The sequence below is a fragment of the Pelophylax lessonae genome (assembly GCF_965119305.1).
Source record: "Pelophylax lessonae genome assembly, chromosome: 8".
Lineage (NCBI taxonomy): Eukaryota > Metazoa > Chordata > Amphibia > Anura > Ranidae > Pelophylax > Pelophylax lessonae.
In genome coordinates this window covers 68,555,375-68,577,003 of record NC_138775.1, presented here as the reverse complement: position 1 = coordinate 68,577,003, position 21,629 = coordinate 68,555,375, and the positions used below count along the sequence as shown (strand labels likewise).

At 41.2% G+C, this 21,629-nt stretch overlaps 1 protein-coding gene across 17 annotated transcripts in view; it reads left to right on the top strand.

Annotated features, from left to right (window-relative positions):
• CACNA1D (calcium voltage-gated channel subunit alpha1 D) overlaps positions 1-21,629 on the top strand; it is a 537,366-nt gene that overhangs the window by 336,235 nt on the left and 179,502 nt on the right. For all 17 annotated transcript variants that reach the window (XR_014225629.1, XM_082266515.1, XM_082266513.1 and 14 more), the window contains exons 13-16: positions 1,251-1,476; positions 7,047-7,254; positions 11,005-11,125; positions 14,761-14,875. Coding sequence is in view for 16 of the 17 variants with exons in the window: in XM_082266515.1 (XP_082122641.1) it covers positions 1,251-1,476; positions 7,047-7,254; positions 11,005-11,125; positions 14,761-14,875 (670 nt within the window). In the remaining variant the exon portion in view is untranslated. The remainder of the gene's footprint in view (positions 1-1,250; positions 1,477-7,046; positions 7,255-11,004; positions 11,126-14,760; positions 14,876-21,629) is intronic.

Genomic DNA, 21,629 nt, shown 5'->3' with positions numbered 1-21,629 from the left:
ACTCTAGGAAAGTACAGATACCGCCTTTCGGTACTTAAGTACAGTAGTGAAGTACTTCTACTTAGTTACTATACATCTCTGGAAGGGAGTCCCATATTTATCTGCATCTGGATTAGGGAATAAGCCTAGGAAACACAATTTCGGGTTTACTGTCAGGAGTAAACCCATTTTGTCATTCTAAAATTGGAACAATTGGGAACAATACCTAGTAACAGCTGGGCAATCCCATAGCATAGGAAAAAAGTCCCTATGGGATTTGAACATCTAGGGCACATGGGGGAATGGGAGGGACGATATCTGGCAACATGTGTAGGGCTCACGTAAGCTCAATGAGGAATATATAGCTGTATAAGATGATCAGAGTTCTTAGAGGAAACTAGATTACAGGTGTCTAATATTTCTTCCCAGTCTCCATCTTCCACATTGCCCACATCCAGTGTCCATCTAGATTTAATTTGATTGGCCAGCCTAGATGCAGAGGGAGTGAGATTACTGAAGAACATAGAGATTCATTTCTTAAGGGTCCACATCTAAATTCGTGTCCAGAGTGGGAAGGACTGATATTTGGGAGGGGGGGGGGGGGGTCAGGGATTTGAGAATCCTAAAATCGTGTCCAAGGTGGGAAGACCGGGTATTGTTTAAATTAAAGCCACCGATATTATACATTTCGAAAATTTAGTTTTGAAATGATAAAACATGTTAAAGCTTACATGAGATTTTATTGATACATATACTTTAAAGCTGATTGAATAAATAAGGACACACTGAATTGATATCATGAAAATAACGCGGCACGACTTCGGGGGCGACCTGTGAAGTCGCGTGCACCGCAACTTCAGCGCGACTTCATTTAATGAATGTCTATGCAAGTCGCTCCGATGTCGCCCTGAAGTAATACAGGACCCTTTTTCTAAGTCGGAGCGACTTGAGTCGCTCCTATTAGAACGGTTCCCGTACCACACAATGGACCGCGACTTGTCAGGCTGACCAGTCGCCTGACAAGTCGCGGTGGTGTGAATGGAGTCTAAGGTACTGCTAGTAGTGACACAGTAGAAATACATATATCTGTATTGTTTCACCTTCGAAAGGATTTGTAATCTTGTGCAGCTATAATACACACATCATCAGCACTTCCACAGCCAGATAGATGACATTTGCTAAATTCTGATATCAGAAAAAAATTGCATGCATTACATTTACTGTATAGTGATAAAATTCTGTATTATTCTTACCAAATGCCTGTTTTCCAGATATAGCGAACAAGGTCCTACTGGCCTGTTTCACCTGTGAGATGTTGGTAAAGATGTACAGTCTTGGGCTTCAGGCATACTTTGTCTCCCTCTTTAACCGATTTGACTGCTTCGTGGTGTGTGGAGGCATAACTGAAACCATCTTAGTGGAGCTGGAGATTATGTCCCCTCTTGGAATATCTGTCTTTCGATGTGTCCGACTTCTGAGGATTTTTAAAGTCACCAGGTAACCTGATAAGTACGACCTGCAAATGCAGGTCTTTGGTGTTGTTTTCTTTAGCTCAACGAAAGTGAAAAAAAAAAAAAAATCGCTAGAAGGTAGGCTCTTTATTGCAGAAGAAATATGCTATGTCTCTTCAGCAAAAAAAAGACATAGATTAGCGATTTTGGGGTGGAGGAACTTGACTGGCCTGACCTCAACCCAATAGAACACCTTTGGGATGAATTAGAGCAGAGACTGCTAGCCAGGCCTTCTCGTCCAACAGTGCCTGACCTCACAAATGTGCTTCTGAAAGAATGGTCAAGCATCCCCATAGACACACTCCTAAACCTTGTGGAAAGCCTTCCTAGAAGTATTTAAGCTGTTATAGCTGCAAAGAGTGGGCCAACTCAATATTAAACCCCACAGATTAAGACTGGGATGCCATTAAAATTCATGCACGTGTAAAAGTAGGTGTCCCAATACTTTTGAAAATTTAGTGTGTGTGTGTTTGTATATACATTATCCCACAAAAGAGAGTACGCCCCTCAAATTTTTGTAAATATTTTTATTATATCTTTTCATGTGACAACACTGAAGAAATGACACTTTGCTACAATGTAAAGTAGTGAGTGTACAGCTTGTATAACAGTGTAAATTTGCTGTGCCCTCAAAATAACTCAACACACAGCCATTAATGTCTAAACCACTAGCAACAAAAGTGGGTACACCCCTAAGTTAAAATGTTCAAATTGAGCCCAAAGTGTCAATATTTTGTGTGGCCACCATTATTTTCCAGCATTGTCTTAATACTCTTGAGCATGGAGTTCACCAGAGCTTCACAGGTTGCCACTGGAGTCCTCTTCCACTCCTCCATGATGACATCACGGAGCTGGTGGATGTTTGAGACCTTGCGCTCCTCCACCTTCCATTTGAGGATGTCCCACAGATGCTCAGTAGGGTTTAGGTCTAGGGACATGCTTGGCCAGTCCATCACCTTCACCCTCAGCTTCTTTAGCAAGGCAGTGGTTGTCTTAGAGATGTGTTTAGGGTCGTTATCATGTTGGAATACTGCCCTGCAGCACAGTCTCTAAAGGGAGGGGATCATTCTCTGCCTTAGTATGTCACAGTACATGTCGGCATTCATGGTTCCCTCAATGAACTGTAGCTCCCCAGTGCTGGCAGCACTCATGCAGCTCCAGACCATGACACTCTCATCACCATGCTTGACTGTAGGCATGACACACTTATCCTTGTACTCCTCACTTGGTTGCCGCCACAGACACTTGACACTACCTGAACCAAATAAGTTTATCTTGGTCTCATCAGACCAGAGGACATGGTTCCAGTAATCCATGTCCTTAGTCTGCATGTCTTCAGCAAACTGCGGGCTTTCTTGTGCATCATCTTTAGAAGAGGCTTTCCTTCTGGGACGACAGCCATGCGGACTAATTTGTTGCAGTGTGCGGCGTATGGTCTGAGCACTGACAGGCTGACCCCCCACCCCTTCAACCTCTGCAGCAATGCTGACAGCACTTACGGTATATGTCTATTTCCAAAAGACAACCTCTGGATATGATGCTGAGCACATGACAAGGTTTGTTCTCAGTGGGACCTGTCCTGTTAAACTGCTGTATGGTCTTGGCCACTGTGCTGCAGCTCATTTTCAGGGTCTTGGCAATTTTCTTATAGTCTAGGCTATCTTTATGTAGAGCAACAATTATTTTTATCAGATCCTCAGAGAGTTCTTTGCCATGAGGTGCCATGTTGAACTTCCAGTGACCAGTATGAGACAGTGAGAGTGATAACACCAAATTTAGCACACCTGCTCCCCATTCACACCTGAGACCTTGTAACACTAACGAGTCACATGACACCGGGGGAGGGAAAATGGCTAATTGGGCCCTTTTTGGACATTTTCACTTAGGGGTGTACTCACTTTTGTTGCCAGTGGTTTAGACATTAATGGCTGTGTGTTGAGTTATTTTGAGGGGACAGCAAATTTACACTGTTATACAAGCTGTACACTCACTACTTTATACTGTAGCTAAGTGTCTTTTCTTCAGTGTTGTCACATGAAAAGATATAATAAAATATTTACAAAAATGTGAGGGGTGTACTCACTTTTGTGAGATACTGTGTGTGTGTGTGTGTATATATATATATATATATATATATATATATACACATATACAGTGCCTTGCGAAAGTATTCGGCCCCCTTGAACTTTTCTACCTTTTGCCACATTTCAGGCTTCAAACATAAAGATATAAAACTGTAATTTTTTTGTGAAGAATCAACAACAAGTGGGACACAATCATGAAGTGGAACGAAATTTATTGGATATTTCAAACTTTGTTAACAAATAAAAAAACTGAAAAATTGGGCGTGCAAAATTATTTAGCCCCTTTACTTTCAGTGCAGCAAACTCTCTCCAGAAGTTCAGTGAGGATCTCTGAATGATCCAATGTTGAACTAAATGACTAATGAGGATAAATAGAATCCACCTGAGGTCCGTTTAAAGAATAGAGAGCATCATGAAGAACAAGGAACACACCAGGCAGGTCCGAGATACTGTTGTGGAGAAGTTTAAAGTCACATTTGGATACAAAAAGATTTCCCAAGCTTTAAACATCCCAAGGAGCACTGTGCAAGCGATAATATTGAAATGGAAGGAGTATCAGACCACTGCAAATCTACGAAGACCTGGCCATCCCTCTAAACTTTCAGCTCATACAAGGAGAATACTAATTAGAGATGCAGCCAAGAGGCCCATGATCACTCTGGATGAACTGCAGAGATCTACAGCTGAGGTGGGAGAGTCCATAGGACAACAATCAGTCGTATACTGCACAAATCTGGCCTTTATGGAAGAGTGGCAAGAAGAAAGCCATTTCTTAAAGATATCCATAAAAAGTGTCGTTTAAAGTTTGCCTCAAGCCACCTGGGAAACACACCAAACATGTGGAAGAAGGTGCTCTGGTCAGATGAAACCAAAATCAAACTTTTTGGCAACAATGCAAAACGTTATGTTTGGCGTAAAAGCAACACAGCTCATCACCCTGAACACACCATCCCCACTGTCAAACATGGTGGTGGCAGCATCATGGTTTGGGCCTGCTTTTCTTCAGCAGGGACAGGGAAGATGGTTAAAATTGATGGGAAGATGGATGGCGCCAAATACAAGACCATTCTGGAAGAAAACCTGATGGAGTCTACAAAAGACCTGAGACTGGGACGGAGATTTGTCTTCCAACAAGACAATGATCCAAAACATAAAGCAAAATCTACAATGGAATGGTTCACAAATAAACATATCCAGGTGTTAGAATGGCCAAGTCAAAGTCCAGACCTGAATCCAATCGAGAATCTGTGAAAAGAACTGAAAACTGCTGTTCCCAAACGTTCTCCATCCAACCTCACTGAGCTCAAGCTGTTTTGCAAGGAGGAATGGGCAAACATTTCAGTCTCTCGATGTGCAAAACTGATAGAGACATACCCCAAGCGACTTACAGCTGTAATCGCAGCAAAAGGTGGCGCTACAAAGTATTAACTTAAGGGGGCTGAATAATTTTGCATGCCCAATTTTTCAGTTTTTTATTTGTTAAAAAAGTTTGAAATATCCAATAAATTTCATTCCACTTCATGATTGTGTCCCACGTGTTGTTGATTCTTCACAAACAATTACAGTTTTATATCTTTATGTTTGAAGCCTGAAATGTGGCAAAAGGTTGCAAAGTTCAATGGGGGCCGAATACTTTTGCAAGGCACTGTGTAGATATATATATATATATACACAGTGGGTACGGAAAGTATTCAGACCCCCTTAAATTTTTCACTCTTTGTTATATTGCAGCCATTTGCTAAAATCATTTAAGTTCATTCTTCTTCCTCATGAATGTACACATAGCACCCCATACTGACAGAAAAACACAGAATTGTTGACATTGTTGCAGATTTATTAAAAAAGAAAAACTGAAATATCACATGGTCCTAAGTATTCAGACCCTTTGCTGTGACACTCATATATTTAACTCAGGTGCTTTCCATTTCTTCTGATCATCCTTGAGATGGTTCTACACCTTCATTTGAGTCCAGCTGTGTTTGATTATACTGATTGGACTTGATTAGGAAAGCCACACACCTGTCTATATAAGACCTTCCAGATCACAATGCATGTCAGAGCAAATGAGAATCATGAGGTCAAAGGAACTGCCTGAAGAGCTCAGAGACAGAATTGTGGCAAGGCACAGATCTGGCCAAGGTTAAAAAAATATTTCTGCTGCACTTAAGGTTCCTAAGAGCACAGTGGCCTCCATAATCCTCAAATGGAAGACGTTTGGGACGACCAGAACCCTTCCTAGAGCTGGCCGTCCGGCCAAACTGAGCTATCGGGGGAGAAGAGCCTTGGTGAGAGAGGTAAAGAAGAACCCAAAGATCACTGTGGCTGAGCTCCAGAGATGCAGTCAGGAGATGGGAGAAAGTTGTAGAAAGTCAACCATCACTGCAGCCCTCCACCAGTCGGGGCTTTATGGCAGAGTGGCCCGACGGAAGCCTCTCCTCAGTGTAAGACACATGAAAGCCCGCATGGAGTTTGCTAAAAAACACCTGAAGGACTCCAAGATGGTGAGAAATAAGATTCTCTGGTCTGATGAGACCAAAATAGAACTTTTTGGCCTTAATTCTAAGCGGTATGTGTGGAGAAAACCAGGCACTGCTCATCACCTGTCCAATACAGTCCCAACAGTGAAGCATGGTGGTGGCAGCATCATGCTGTGGGTGTGTTTTTTAGCTGCAGGGACAGGACGACTGGTTGCAATCGAGGGAAAGATGAATGCGGCCAAGTACAGGGATATCCTGGACAAAAACCTTCTCCAGAGTGCTCTGGACCTCAGACTGGGCCGAAGGTTTACCTTCCAACAAGACAATGACCCTAAGCACACAGCTAAAATAACGAAGGAGTGGCTTCACAACAACTCCGTGACTGTTCTTGAATATGCCCAGCCAGAGCCCTGACTTAAACCCAATTGAGCATCTCTGGAGAGACCTAAAAATGGCTGTCCACCAACATCTACCATCCAACCTGACAGAACTGGAGAGGATCTGCAAGGAGGAATGGCAGAGGATCCCCAAATCCAGGTGTGAAAGACTTGTTGCATCTTTCCCAAAAAGACTCCTGGCTGTATTTGATCAAAAGGGGGCTTCTACTAAATACTGAGCAAAGGGTCTGAATACTTAGGACCATGTAATATTTCAGTTTTTCTTTTTTAATAAATCTGCAACAATGTCAACAATTCTGTGTTTTTCTGTCAGTATGGGGTGCTATGTGTACATTCATGAGGAAGAAGAATGAACTTAAATGATTTTAGTAAATGGCTGCAATATAACAAAGAGTGAAAAATTTAAGGGGGTCTGAATTCTTTCCGTACCCACTGTATATATATATAATTATTTGAGCCCCTTTAACACAGCATGTTCCTCTCTCCATGTACACAAATACGTTATTATGTATAAGCTCACATACATTCCAGTCTAAGGGAGGAAGAGGAGGAAGGATTAACGTTCCTTATGGTAATGTGTTTGCTGTTTCTTTTCAGACACTGGGCTTCACTCAGCAATCTTGTAGCATCCTTATTAAATTCCATGAAATCAATTGCTTCCTTGTTACTCCTGTTGTTCCTCTTCATCATCATCTTCTCGTTGCTGGGGATGCAGCTCTTTGGTGGCAAGTTTAACTTTGATGAGACACAGACGAAAAGAAGCACCTTTGATAACTTTCCTCAGTCTCTTTTGACTGTATTTCAGGTAACAACCATCAATTAATGGGGTGTCTCTTTGCTATTATAATATTATTAAAATGACATTATATAACCTCTAAACATATTGCTTTCTACTAACAAAGCATTAATGCTGAACTTCGGGCAATTATAAAAAGTTAATGACTTTTTAAACACAGTTTACAGTATGTACCTGGAATCTGTTTTTGTATTAGCTTCCTGTGTGCCCCTTGCAAACCAGAGCTCAGGCATTAAGTACATGCTTTGTGCACCACTTGGGCTTTATTATATTACACAGTTCACCTTATAACACAAGGAGCATGCTTATACAATTTGAGAGCACAGACATGACAAGGTCACTGTATTGATCAGTAAGCAGACTGGGGGAAATTAGGTGACCAGGATGCATTGTTTAGCTGCACCAGCGAAACAGATCATTCACCTGGCTAAGCAGTGTGCCTAAGATTTGTGAACCACACAGCTGGCTGGACAGAATTACACATTTGTGAGGATTAGAACAGTTCACATATTATATGTTTTTTTGGTTAGGTTCATCTTTATAATTATTATTAGATATGCTTTATATTTTTCACATTTTCCATGATAAATTTGGAGGTATTTTGCACGGTTTTAAAATAGAGATGAGCAAATCAATACACAGTTCTCGGTGCAGAATTGTGCGGGACAGAACATTGAAAAATAAGAGTCCAACTCCAGCAAAACTTTTTTTTTTTTTATAACCTGTACTGTTTAAACTCTGTCCCAAAAAGGCAAGCAGAAAACAAATGCGTAGTCACCATTTTTGCCTGTAGGTTCCCCTCAGCTGATCTTTTTCCCAAAGCTGATTTTTTATGTCTTATTTAACTTCTGTCACAGGGTTTCTGTGTAAAAGTGGTTATCATGATAGAGTAGCAGGGCTTTCCTTCCTTATCTTAAAACTTTCCCTCTGCTAAATGCTGATTTGATGACTGACTAAAGCTAGGGGAAAATTCAAGAAGTAGCACAAATCCACAGAATGGGTCCACTAATGATGCAGAAGGTAGATCCTTGCACTGCAGGCTGTCAACTACAGCTTTCTCTCCAGCAAGCCCTTAGGAAGAAAGTGACATCAAATTTCCCTCTAGGCAAAGGCATTGGTGCCATAGTGGATCTCACACTACAGATGTACTGCTATTGGCCTGCAGAGGTGCCCAGGCATACTCACATGCCAGGAAGTCAATTGCTGTTGTTCAGAAGAAATTCAGTACAAAAAGAACACATTTGCCAGGGTACTGCTGAGGCACAATTTATATTTGTAGATGTTCTTCAAAGGATAGAAAAATCTTAGCTTTTTGATTCAAGGTCCAAGTCTTTCTTGCTTGGTAGCAACTGAAGTTTCAGCAGGACAACAAGACAAAAACATCAATTAAAACCTAACCCTTCCCACTCTGTTAAAATAAGTGTTTTTGTTGCTGTTTCTCCTAAATTTACCATCACTTCCTGTCCTTCGAGCCCATGTCAACAGGACAGGAAGTAAGGGGAAATGTCCCTAGTGGTGACAAAGATCGCAAAAAAACTCACAGAAGTTCTAAACTTTCCTGTTCTCTTCCCCACCCTCTCCACCTCAAAAATGTTTTTTTTTTTTTTTTGGTTCAAGATATAAAACTCAAATGATATTGGCTGCTATGGGTGACACCTCATTACCTTGCCTTCATAAATCAGTCTGAATATATATTTTTTAGATGTAGCCTCCTGACTACATCAGTTCTTTGTCCTTTTATATCTATTCCTTCTTTTGTAGGAATACAACGATCACTTCTTGAATAGCTTATGATTTTTTTTCCAATTATCTTCTATTCTTAGAGAATGCCGTTGTTTTATTCAGGATAACAGCATAGAAAACGTATTCTCTTACCAGTAATTCAGTGCTTAATGTTAAATATACACATGCATAGTTATGTATTTTTAGAGCCATTTGGTGACTCTGAAAAGAGCAAACACGGAATAGCTTTCTTTTTATAGCCACATTACTATTCCTGGTCTTTTTTTTTTAGATCCGTAACTCTCGATTGTCTCACTTGTAATTTTATTTTTGTGTTATGTGAGATGTCTATTTCGTGAAACAAAGCTTGACTTTATTTAGCCTGCTCTCATTCTTTCAACCACCACAATGGCTTGAATTCAGGTGGATTGCACAAAGGATGAAAGATCATAGAGTTAATTAGCTATAAACACAAACAAAGCGCGCATACAGAGTAAGAATAACTCTTGTCAACACCCGTATTGGCTTGTAGAGTTTATAAGACCAGGTAAGGGATAATTCATCTGTAATGTACTATAAAGGTAATATCACTTGTTATATACTTTGTAGGATATATCACTCCTGATAAGAGCCATATGGTGAGCATGCCAGCCAAAAAGCAAGTAAACATTGTCACAGGTGGTACTTTGTAGGGGCAACAGGGAAACATTTATGCCTCAGGTTTCTCTTCTGCTTCTGTCCTTCATGCAGTAAATAGGCAGTGAATAGTCATAATTACTGTATTTATCTGTCTTTTAAGATATAGTCACAAATTAGGGACAAAACCTTGGTTGTGAATAAAATATGGTTTTATTGGACTGACTTTAAATACTCCTCAAACTACAACCAGTGCCTAACCCTTCCTCATGTTGCACGGGGGTCCACTTGCTTCTCTGTCTTGTTACGTAGGGTTGGAGGCGAACGGCCCAATGGGACGGGTTTTTACATGTTTTGACCATAGGCGTATATGGCTGCCACTCAACTGTTGTCCCCCCTTTTTTTTTCCTTCTTCCTCCTCGCCCCCCCCGCCTTCCTTTTTTTTTCTTCTTCCCATTACCCAGTTGGCGAGCTGAGCCTCCCCCCCCCCCCCCCCGAGCTGAATGCCATGCTTTCCTGGGAGACCCTGTGTTTACCCTCCCCCTCACCCCCCTTTCTCTATTACTTTGAAGGATTTTCCACATTCCAGATTTAAAAAAATGTAGGTGACATCGCAACATTTGATCCCCAACCTTACCTACCTCTTTGATAAAACCGTTTGCTATACATGTACAAATTTCCCTCTGATATTGTTGAAAGTTGGTACTAAAGGTCATGCCTTTAGGACCTTAACATGTTAATGTAATCTTTATTCAGTTCTTTCGAGTGACCATGACTTGAATAATATATTTCTATTGACTTTTGTGATGCAACCCTTTCTGAAATAAAGAATGTTTAAAAAAAAGTAAAATATAGTCACAAGTCTTTTGAGATCAACCAACTACAATCTTGAAGTTGACCCAGAAGAAAGCATTAACCAAGTGGCTCTAACAGGGAAAAAATTATTTTTAAAAGAAATTTTCCTTAAAACTTCCTTAAAACTTTATTGTTTCACTTTAAAGCTAAACTCCAGGCAAGCAGCAAAATACAATGTTTAAATACATATAAGAAGCTGTTTTACCTGCGAAGGGCTTTGTGTTTGTGTCTGTCCAGTCCTAAGATTTAGACAGCTCTACCAGACAGCAGAAACAAATAGTGACCTCCTGGGATATTGGTCCTTTAATGAAGGAGTCCCATCATCCCTTTATATTAAACATATAGTCCATACAGTGGCACACATCCATCGGCATCCTACACAGGGGCATTTCTTGGCTAGAATTAGCATACATGAATTAGGTAATTAAATATTTTATATCCTTCGATATAGTCTTTAAGCAAAATATTGTTGATTGTAATATTTGTTTTTTTTATAATAATTTTACATTGATCATGTTATAATTACCTATGATTATGTCTTTCTAGATACTAACGGGGGAAGACTGGAATGCAGTTATGTATGATGGTATTAGTGCCTATGGGGGACCAGCATCTTCAGGAATGATTGTCTGTGTATACTTTATCATACTGTTTATCTGTGGTAACTGTATCCTTCCTAACACTCACAGTGACTTCTTTCTGAACTGATTTTTCCAACTGTATTCTGAAACATCAGTGTATGGTTCTTACACATCTACATAGATGGTCATGTGTATTGAAAGGTATTTGTTAGTAGCCCGTCAAGTTTGAGCAATAGCAATCTGCCAAAACATACATCATACCTCCCAGCTTTAGACCTTGAGAATGTCTTAGGGTTTTAGCACCAACCTGCCGGCCTGTCCAGCTGCATCTCCTGGCGAACAGACCCAGGATGAAAGAGTAGCTTTTCTTGCCTGTCACTGGCCTTTATCTCCCCCCCCAACTAACTGTGCTGATTGGCTGTGGCGTGCTGCAATGATTGATTGGCAGATTCCAGAGAAATGGGCGCAGACAGCTGACAAAGTTTGCAGTCATTGCACATAGTGTCAGTCTAACTACACTGGACCTGCATCAGCTACCAACATGACAATCAGCAGGATTGTGGGAAACAGTCCAGATCCACAGTATGCTGGGATTTTGTTGAAAGCCTAGGATAGTCTTAGGGACTTTGGGATGGATGGGAGGTATGCATACATACTGCATACAAGTCCTTGGGCAGTAAGACCCTCCTTTCACTATTTTGTTGGGAGTAGCCGCTTATCACAAAAGCCTACCAACTTAGGTGTGTTTTTTTCTTGATGCTTTTAAAAAATAGTAAGTTGTTAATTTCAAGATATTTAAAAATTGGCTACCCTGCAAAACAAGTTGGGATTCTTTCGGTTTACCTGTAAAATCCTTTTTCTGGAGTAGATCCCAAAATGAAACGCCTCATTATTAAGGGGCAAGAGCGTGTCATCTTCTGGATAAAGACATCCAAGGATGGTCCAAACAAGCACTTAAGGTAAAGGATCCTTCTTATGTTCACAGACATGGTGCCCACCTGTAAATGTTGCTTTCTGAAGTCTTCCAGGGCATCCACTGAGAAAATCAAGGTTCTCAGAAAGTCTTTCAGGAGCTGCCAAATGGCAGGATCTTCTGGATTCGATTCTCCGAAATGGAGCGCATACTTTGCCCAGACATTAAGGGCTTGGCAAGCACCGCAGCCACTGCAGGCGTATGCTCAGGCGAGAATGGGAAAACATTCCTCTCCCAAAAGCAGAAGGAACCACAGTGTGAAGAGGGGGATCAGGCATCAGTGCACCCAAAACTGTCGGATACCAAAGAGTTTTAGCCATATGGGGCAAACTTAGGGACTGATGTTTCTAATAACTGACTAGATTACCAGTTTATACATCTGTACCATGATGCAAAAATCTGAAATATATGGTAGCTCCTAGAAACTGATTAAAGATTGGCTAAAATGTATGATTGTTTCAATATTTTTCAGATAAGTGCAGTAATAATTAGCTTGACTTAAATATTCCCATTAGTGTGTGATAATGTTTTTATTTGTTTGTAATATTATATATATATGAAAGAGAGAGACAGACTCAAAATAGAGGTATAAAGAAAAGAAAGGGCACCCACGTCTCAGTATGTATAAATGGAGATAGAAAGGACAAGGGGGGAGCAAAAGGAGGGGAAACTTTCTAAAGGGGTACCGTCATTGGACCAATAAAGTCAAAAGTTATGTAAAAGAAATATTTTATTGAGACATATATATAAAATATATACTGTATTTCCAAACAATAGAAGACAGTATTACAGTAATCAATTAAAAACATATAGGTGCAAGCCAAATCATAGCAAACCATGTATCGATCAGTAAAGGTAAGATACGATATTTACTGATCGATACATGGTTTGCTATGATTTGGCTTGCACCTATATGTTTTTAATTGATTACTGTAATACTGCCTTCTATTGTTTGGAAATACAGTATACATTTTATATATATGTCTCAATAAAATACAGTAAAACCTTGGATTGCGAGCATAATTCGTTCTGGAAACATGCTGGTAATCCAAAGCACGCTTTTATATCAAAGCAAATTTCCCCATAAGAAATAATGGAAACTCAGATGATTCGTTACACAAGTCCTTCAGTTTATAGTCTATATAAAAAGATTATAGCAATGTGATAGGTTGTGTAACCATAAAATGTCCATCCACAATATGCAGCCTTCCCAAGGGGATTAGAAGCAAAATCTAGCAGAGCTACAGAATATAAGAAAGATGAGAGGCGCCTCTAAGTGTAGCAATATGGTTACATTTAATGAAGGTTCAACATTTAGCAACTCACAGGCACACCTAAGTATGCAGGCATCCAGGGTAAAGCTGTCCACATAGACCATCTTCTAAACCACAGACTCTCACCTCTGTCAGTCTGCAATCGTGACCAGGAAGAATAGCCTGCAGTAGAGTGATCTGAAAGTGAGGCTTTGAATCACTCATGGAGTGCAGCGGGGAAGGGATGATGAAGATGGCTGGGCAAAGGATGGTCTATGTGGACAGGTTTACCCCGGATGCCTGCATACTTAGATGTGCCTGTTTTAATCATCAACCATGTGAGTTGCTAAATATTGAACCTTCATTAAATGTAACCATATTGCTACACTTAGAGGCACCTCTCTTCTTTTTTATACTCAGTTGTGACATGACGCTACTTGTATATCAAGACATCGCTTGTATATCAAGTCAAAATTTATTTAAAAAATGTGCTTGTCTTGCAAAGCGCTCTCAAACCAAGGTTTTACTGTATTTCTTTTACATAACTTTTGACTTCATTGGTCCAATGTCGGTACCCCTTTAGAAAGTCCCCCCTCCTTTTGCGCCCCCCTTCTATCTTCATATTATATATATATATATATACATGAGGGCGGCCATATTTTCTCATTGCGAGCACAGGCTCTGCTTCCTGCTTTGCAGCACTACACAGTGGTTGTGCTTTATTGCTGCTTCTCACAAAGGAAATCTATGAATTAGCTGACTCATTGACAACACTGCATCGCCCGATAGTCTGTCTCAGCAGCTGGTAAAGTGAATGTGTTCTTTGGCCATAATGTCAGGTGTAGGACATATGCTAATTTGCACATTTGCAGCTCCCCCAGCAACACAAACTTCGGCTGGCCATACAGCAAAAAGAATTTTGTTCACATATTCAAAATTGTTTGCCAGAGCATTCGATCTTCATGGAGTCAATTGATTTTACTTGAAAGCCCTTCAAATTTCCTGCTACTTGAATGGAATGTCAGACGTATTAAACAGTATTTGTGTTTAGAAAATGTGCATTACAATATGAATGTATTTTCCTGAATACATTTCGTTCTTTGGAAAAAACAATTCTGTCCTGCTCCATCAAAATTTCTGATCACCACATTGGAAAACAATTGTCGATATAACCCCAATAAGCATTAGGAAATTGAGAAGATGATATAAAATTCAAAATTTTTTTTAGATTATTTAGAAAATCTAAACAGCTTTGTCAGTTGAAACTATGGAAACATTTTGTTTAAGACTGGTGGTCTTCAAGGAGCCTGTATGTGTATTTGTTAATTCTCACAATGGATGTTTGCATAGTCAGTAATAATTCATTACTGAATGGAAGTACTTGAAAATATCCATATTTAGGCTTATAATTGCAAATTTTTGTTTTGTTTATTGAAGCCCTTGGATTAGTAGACTATACATGAAAGGGTTACTTCCCTAAACCTTTGCATATCAGATATTCTACTAAATGTCTTCTTGGCCATTGCTGTGGACAACCTGGCTGACGCAGAGAGCCTAAACACTGCTCAGAAAGAGGCAGCCGAGGAAAAAGAGAAGAAAAAGAGTGCAAGGTACTGTGAATTACAAGAAATTGTAATTCTTCTCAAGAAAACAGTTTGTCCTTCAGTTTTTCCTGGAATTTCTGTAGGCGGTCTTGAATATGTAATAAATATATTTTACTCTTTTATCAGTAGTATATGGCTTTTCCAATTATGAATACTCCTTTATCTAGTTAAGGAATAAGAGCTCTTTTAAAACATTCTGTATCTTTTATGTAGGTAAATCAAGCAAGTATAGAATTTTACATGTTCATAACTAGTTCTAGTTTTCTTATTTTTCTTCATAAGTCCTCTGTAGACATGACTACATCTTGACCAATATTAAAGAAAGAATCCCTATGATCCCTCTAGATCAGTGGTTCTTAACCTTGTTGGAGGTACTGAACCCCACCAGTTTCATATGCGCATTCACCGAACCCTTCTTAATTGAAAAAATAAAATATGTTTTTTTCAAATTCAAAACATAGGTATATATTATTTTAGGTATATATTTATACATAGGTGCACAAAATGAACAAAACCATTAGGCCCCGTTTACATAGGGGCGATCCGACTTCCAGGGGCGACCTCCGAGGTCGCGGTGCGAGCAGCGCGCCGCGACCTCGGAGCGGCCGGCACAGACTTCATAACATTGAAGTCTATGACTGTCGCTCCGGGTCGCCCCAAAGAAGCTCCGGACCCTTTTTCTAAGTCGGAGCGACTTGTGTCGCTCCTATTAGAATGGGTCCGCAGCTTCCCTATGGAAGGCGACCTACGGCGACCTGTGAGGCGACCAGGTCGCCTCAGTGTGAACGGGGACTGAAGAACAAAGAACAAAACCATTAAAACATGATTTTCACACAAAAACATAATAATGAATATTTACTGCAAATTAGTGTGACTTCTGCTGTTGTCTTTCAGAGACCAGTTCAGAAATGCACAGCTTTATCTTGGCAAGTGCCACTCTCATGTCATTATCATGTCCCATGTCACCTCACCCTGGCCTGCTGTAAGGGGGGGATCTATATGGGGGACGGGACCTAACCTCACCCGGGCCTGCTGTAAGGGGGAGATCTATCTGGGGGGGCGGGACCTCACCTCACCCTGGCCTGCTGTAAGGGGGATCTATATGGGGGACCTGGTCCCCCATATAGATCCCACCTTACAGCAGGCCAGGGTGAGGTTCCCCCATATAGATCCCAGGTCCCCCATATAGATCTCCCCCCTCACAGCAGGACAGGGTGAGGTGAGGTCCGGACCCTGGCCTGCTGTAGGGGGGGGGCTCTATATGGGGGACCCCAGAGTGACCTAACCTCACCCTGGCCTGCTGTAAGGGGGGGTCTATATGGGGGACCTCACCTCACCCTGGCCTACTGTAAGGGGGGATCTATATGGGGGATCATGTCCCCCATATAGATCCCCCCTTACAGCAGGCCAGGGTGAGGTGAGATCCCGTCCCCCATTTAGATCTCCCCCCTTACAGCAGGCCAGGTTCCCATAAAATAGATCCCCTTTACATAGTCTTCTCAGTGTTCTCACACAGTCAGTCACTAGACTAGTACAGCCAGTACTACTCCAGTCCTACCTTTTTTTCACCTGCGTCCCGACTCCCGATCACAGGCTAGGTTTTCCTCCTGCAGGCTGCAGCACCACTGTCACCACTGGCTCTCTGGCCTCTCACCTGCTGGCTTCTTCTGCTGCGGCTGCCTGGCCTGGTGGTTCTCTCCTGCACTGCGCTGGGCGGCCACTGCATGGGTTAGTCCCTCCCCCAGACATTTCCTCTCCGCACCGCATGCTTGGCCTGTCTCCCCCCCCCCCCACCACTCCACAGTGGGCGACGCCGGCTCCGGCTGGATCGGATTCGGCCGGGAGCCGAGTTGCACAGCCAGCAGTGAGAGTGAGCCAGGGGCAGAGAGAGCTGCGAGTGCGAGCGGAAGGACATGCCCGAAACTGGAGAAATAGTCCCTGACAGCGAAGTTGTACTAGCGGAGGGTGTGCCGAACCCTCGAGACTGACCCACCGAACCCCTGGGGTTCGATTGAACCCAGGTTAAGAACCACTGCTCTAGATCAAGAATGGGCAAACTACGGCCCGTTGCGCTGTACATGGCCCGGCGGACCTTTTAATCCGGCCCGCGGAGCCACGGGAGACTTAGGATGTCAGTGACAGAGCCGCTGCTTCTTGTATAGGTCCGGCTCTGTTACAGGCGGAGTGATCTAGATGTTGATGCTCCTTAGGTTAGCTCAAGATTAGCTGGAAGGGGATCAGCAGGGATGGTTGGCTGCCCATTGATGCCTTGTTTTTTTCGATGAGTCAAAGCGGGAATGGCCATAAATGCCGACCCGGCTGAATTCTGATCCATCGATGAGCAGCTTTGTTCTTTGTTATCCTTTGGCACAATTCATTTTGTACATCTTTACTTTTTAAAAACAGTTTTGTTTACATTTTTCGGCTGCAAAAAAAATTCCAAAGAAGCACAGTAACAGTTTACATTTATAGCCAATATTTTATCACAAAGGTTTTGTGAAAAAAAAATAATGTTTTGAGGTTCTCTAACTCAGTGATCAGTGGGGCAGTTTTATTTATCATTGCAATCCTAAAGCTAAATTGGGTAAACTTAGCTTTAATATTAAAATGATAAATCAGTATATTCATCAATTATTAAACTGGAGCTCCAGTCAAAGATTTTGATTTATTTTTTATTTTTTAAGCAGCAATTCAGACTGGATTCACACTATTGCGATGCAGGAACCAGCGCGATTCCAGTGCAGGCTCCTGCATTGCATGTCTCTCGCAGTCGGTTCACACTGCCCTATGCGACCCGCTGTGGGTGTCAATACAAAGTTAATGACACCCCCAGATCAGTTTGCAGATCGCAGTGTGAGCTGCCAAATGGTGAAGAAATCAGATCCCCTGGGTGTGAACACCCAGGAGATCCGATTCCAGTGTGTACCCAAAAAAGCATCCTGCACCATTTTGGTGCAAATGCGAATGCGATCCCCTGGGTGAATTCATTCACCCAGGGGATCCGATTCCAGTGCGTACCCAAAAAAGCATCCTGCACCCTTTTGGTGCGAATGCGATGGAAATTCATACTAAAACAAACCTTAGTGCTGCGCTAAATAATATCATATAAAACAATAAAAGAAATAAATAAATGATAACAACTATTGGAACCTCAGTTGTGAAAAGTGTGCTATACTAGCGGTAACATGTGAATTAATAATACTTGTGATATAATCAAATACTTCTTTTAAAAACACCACTATGCAAATTTTATGTAAAAATATTGTGATAATCTTCCCTGCCACCGAAATCCGTGTTGTACTGGGTGCTCACTCTTCCTTCTCCTTTCGTGCAGTTAAATGAACACATCCATGTGTCACCGCGATGAGTGATTTGATTATATCACAAGTATTATTAATTCAAATGTTACCGCTAGTATAGCACACTTTCCACAAATGAGGTTCCAACAGTTGTTATCATTTATTTATACATTTATTTGATTGCTTTATATGATATTATTTAGCGCAGCACCAAGGTTTGTTTTAGTATGGCACTATACACTTCAGAATGAGATGGTGATCAGTGCTTGCAGTTGGCTTGATTGAAGTAGTATTGGTTGTAGTATCTCGAAGGAACCTTTGATATTTGCGATGCAAATTCAGCCAATCTGTATGGCTGAATTTGCATCGCACAGACATCGCATGTGGTCTGCACAGCAGTGCGTTGTGAATAACACTTGATGTATAACATCACTATAGTGTGAACCCAGCCTCAGGGATAGATCCTCTGTTGTGTTTTTTTTTATAGTAATATTTGTACTGGTTTGGGAGATGTTTTCTCATGTCTTGTAATGTCTGGGACAGAAATTGCTGTTTCTTAGGGAATGTAGGTATAACTCAAGTGCTACAACCCCCAATTCCAAAAAAGTTGCGACACTAGGTAAAATCTGCATACAAACAGCATGCAAAGATATGCCATTCTCATAAACCCTTATTTTATATTTATTTTATTTAGAAAATAGCAACATATCAAATGTTTGAACTTAGAAAAAAATGAGGTAACTTTGAAATTGATGGCAGCAGCACGTCTCAAAAAAGTTGGCACAGGCCAACAAAAAGCTGGCAAAAAGCTGGCAAAGTAAAATTCCTAAAAAAGTTGAGACAGGGCCATGCTTACCATGCATCTCCTCTTCTTTTAACAACACTCTGTATGGAAACTGAGGAGACCAGTTGCTGGAATTTTAGTAGAGGGATATTGACCCATTCTTGTCTGAGCATACGCAGCTCTAAAACCTGGATATATCTTTCAGCATTGATGGTGCCTTTCCAGATATGCAAATTGCCCATTCCATACGCACTAATGCACCCAACATCATCAGAGATGCAGACCTTTGAACCGAGCGCCGATAACAACCTGGAAGGTCCCTCTCCCCTTTTTATATTCATTAATGTTACTGACCTATTTCCAATTAACCTAATTAGTTGCAAAATGTTCTTCAAGCTCTTCCTTGTTAGTACCATCTTCTTTGCCAGCTTTTTGTTGCCCTGTTCCAACTTTTTTGAGATATGTTGCTGCCATCAATTTAAAAAATGCCTTATGTTTTTCTTTAAATGGTACGTTTTCGCAGTTTCAAAATTTGATATGCTTTCTATTTTCTGCTGTGACTAAAAAATGGCTTTATGAGATTTGCAAATATTTGCATTCTGTTTTATGTCGATTATACACAGCATTCCAACTTTTTAGGAATTGGGATTGTAAATGTTTCAGGTGGTACTTTAACCTCTATTTTACCCCCTTTCCCAGAGGTGTTTCCCTCTGCTTCCTGATCAAGTGATCACTGTGATTGGCTGTCACGGTGATCATGTGATCAGAGGCCTGTCCTACCAGCTCCCGATTATTGCTTTGTGACCAGGAGCTGGCAGCCTGCTCACAGTGGTGGAGGTGTGCAATTGAGCATGCTTCCTGTACAAAGCAGACACATTAATATGTTGCATTATGAAATAATGCCCACCTCTATGATGTCTCAGCATACAGCATGTAGGAAGGGGTGAACTTACCCATGCCGTGGTTTCTCCCACTAAACTCTAGTACCTACTGTGTCTTGTAATGATTGAACCATAGCACCCAGAGGAGGACTGGGTATCCACCAGACCCAGAGGTGTTGGTAAACGGTGGTGGACGTAGTTGTGCAAGAGAGCAAAGTTTTAATGTCAGAAGGTACTTACTTTCTACTTTTACAGGCTGCTTTTAGTTTTATTTCAGGGAGTTAGTAACAAGGTCACTTTAAGGCCCGGTTCACACCTATGCATTTTCTAGTGCGTTTTAAGTTTTGCAGAAACACTTCAGTCCATTTAATATGATTTCCTATGGGTTCCATAGAATTTGATGGATCAAAAATGTGTATTGAAAAACACAAAATGCACCCAGAATATGCATCAACTGCAACCTGCATAGGTGTTAACCAGGCCTAAATAGGAGCTTCAGTTGCACAGATGCGCTTGTTAAGGAAATGGAGGAGGTAGAAGGATTTCCACACATGAAGTCCCAGCATGGAGTAGAACAATAATGATTAGACAAAGATTCCTAACTTGCTTAATCATTTTGATTCCAAAGAACATTTGTTTGGGATTTACATGTATTGCCTCATAGATATCGGATTGTTTCCTAAATATCCAAAATGTTAGCATTGTTATCTAAAGGCAATGGACACCTTAAAGAGCCAAGTTTCTCAAAACCAATGTTTCCGTTTTTGGTTAACGCGGAACTATGCTTACCTTCTCTCCAGTGCTACCGTATCCCGGAGCTCCCCATCAGCCGCTGACTTCTTGGGTAATTTCAATTGGCTGGGGCTGAGATGATTTCACTTCTGCTCATACGTGGGAGTACATTTATCTCAGCATTATCAAAATTGTACACTGAGCTGAGCATGTGCAGCTCAGTGTACAGGACGTACATATGGGTGGGCTGCGAGTTAGGGTATCCAGTACAAGAGAGCAGCAAATACAGAGCCAGCCATTATTGTATTTTGCAGAGTAGCAAGTAGATGAGAAGAATGCTTGCAGAACACGGTTGATGACAGTAATATTAACATGGATGGCAACAGGTGCTACAGTACTTGCAATATCAGGCACAGTAACACATGCAGTTAACAAACACAGTAGCCAGAATAATAAACTCTCCTCTCTGGCCCAGAACAGTTCCCAACAGTGTTCTGATACAGACCCTAGTGGCACAGGTGTAGCGTAAGACAATACAGCTAAGCCAGATTGTACCAGGAGATGGCAGCACCCTAACACAGATATGCAGGAGTATATCTTCAGGCACAGTACAATTATGACCTACTTTACAGAGACGGCATCTGCTGGAGGGGTGGCTGACTGGCAGGCTGACACAACAGTGTCTCAGTAAAAACAGGCAGTTGAGCAAAGAAAGCCTTTGATATGTAAATACATAGCGCGCCATCGCAAAAATGATTCCCTTTGTCGCATTCAAGTGATTGGGGCCACGCCACAACCTCATGAAATTCATGTGGTTGTGACTGATCAGTTTTCACAGGTTAATGCTTGTGTAAATGAGTCCTGAATATACATAGATTGATGCTTTTTGTCTTTAAACCTACCCTTATTATTTCATTGAAGCAATGTGTTTTAAACTCTCCTGGGTGGCATATGAAAAAAAAAACTTTGCTGCTCTCATTGCATATAATTTATATTATTCATGATAAATATATGAAGTAGCACTAAAAAATTGAATTCAATATTGTGAAAACACAAAAATGAAG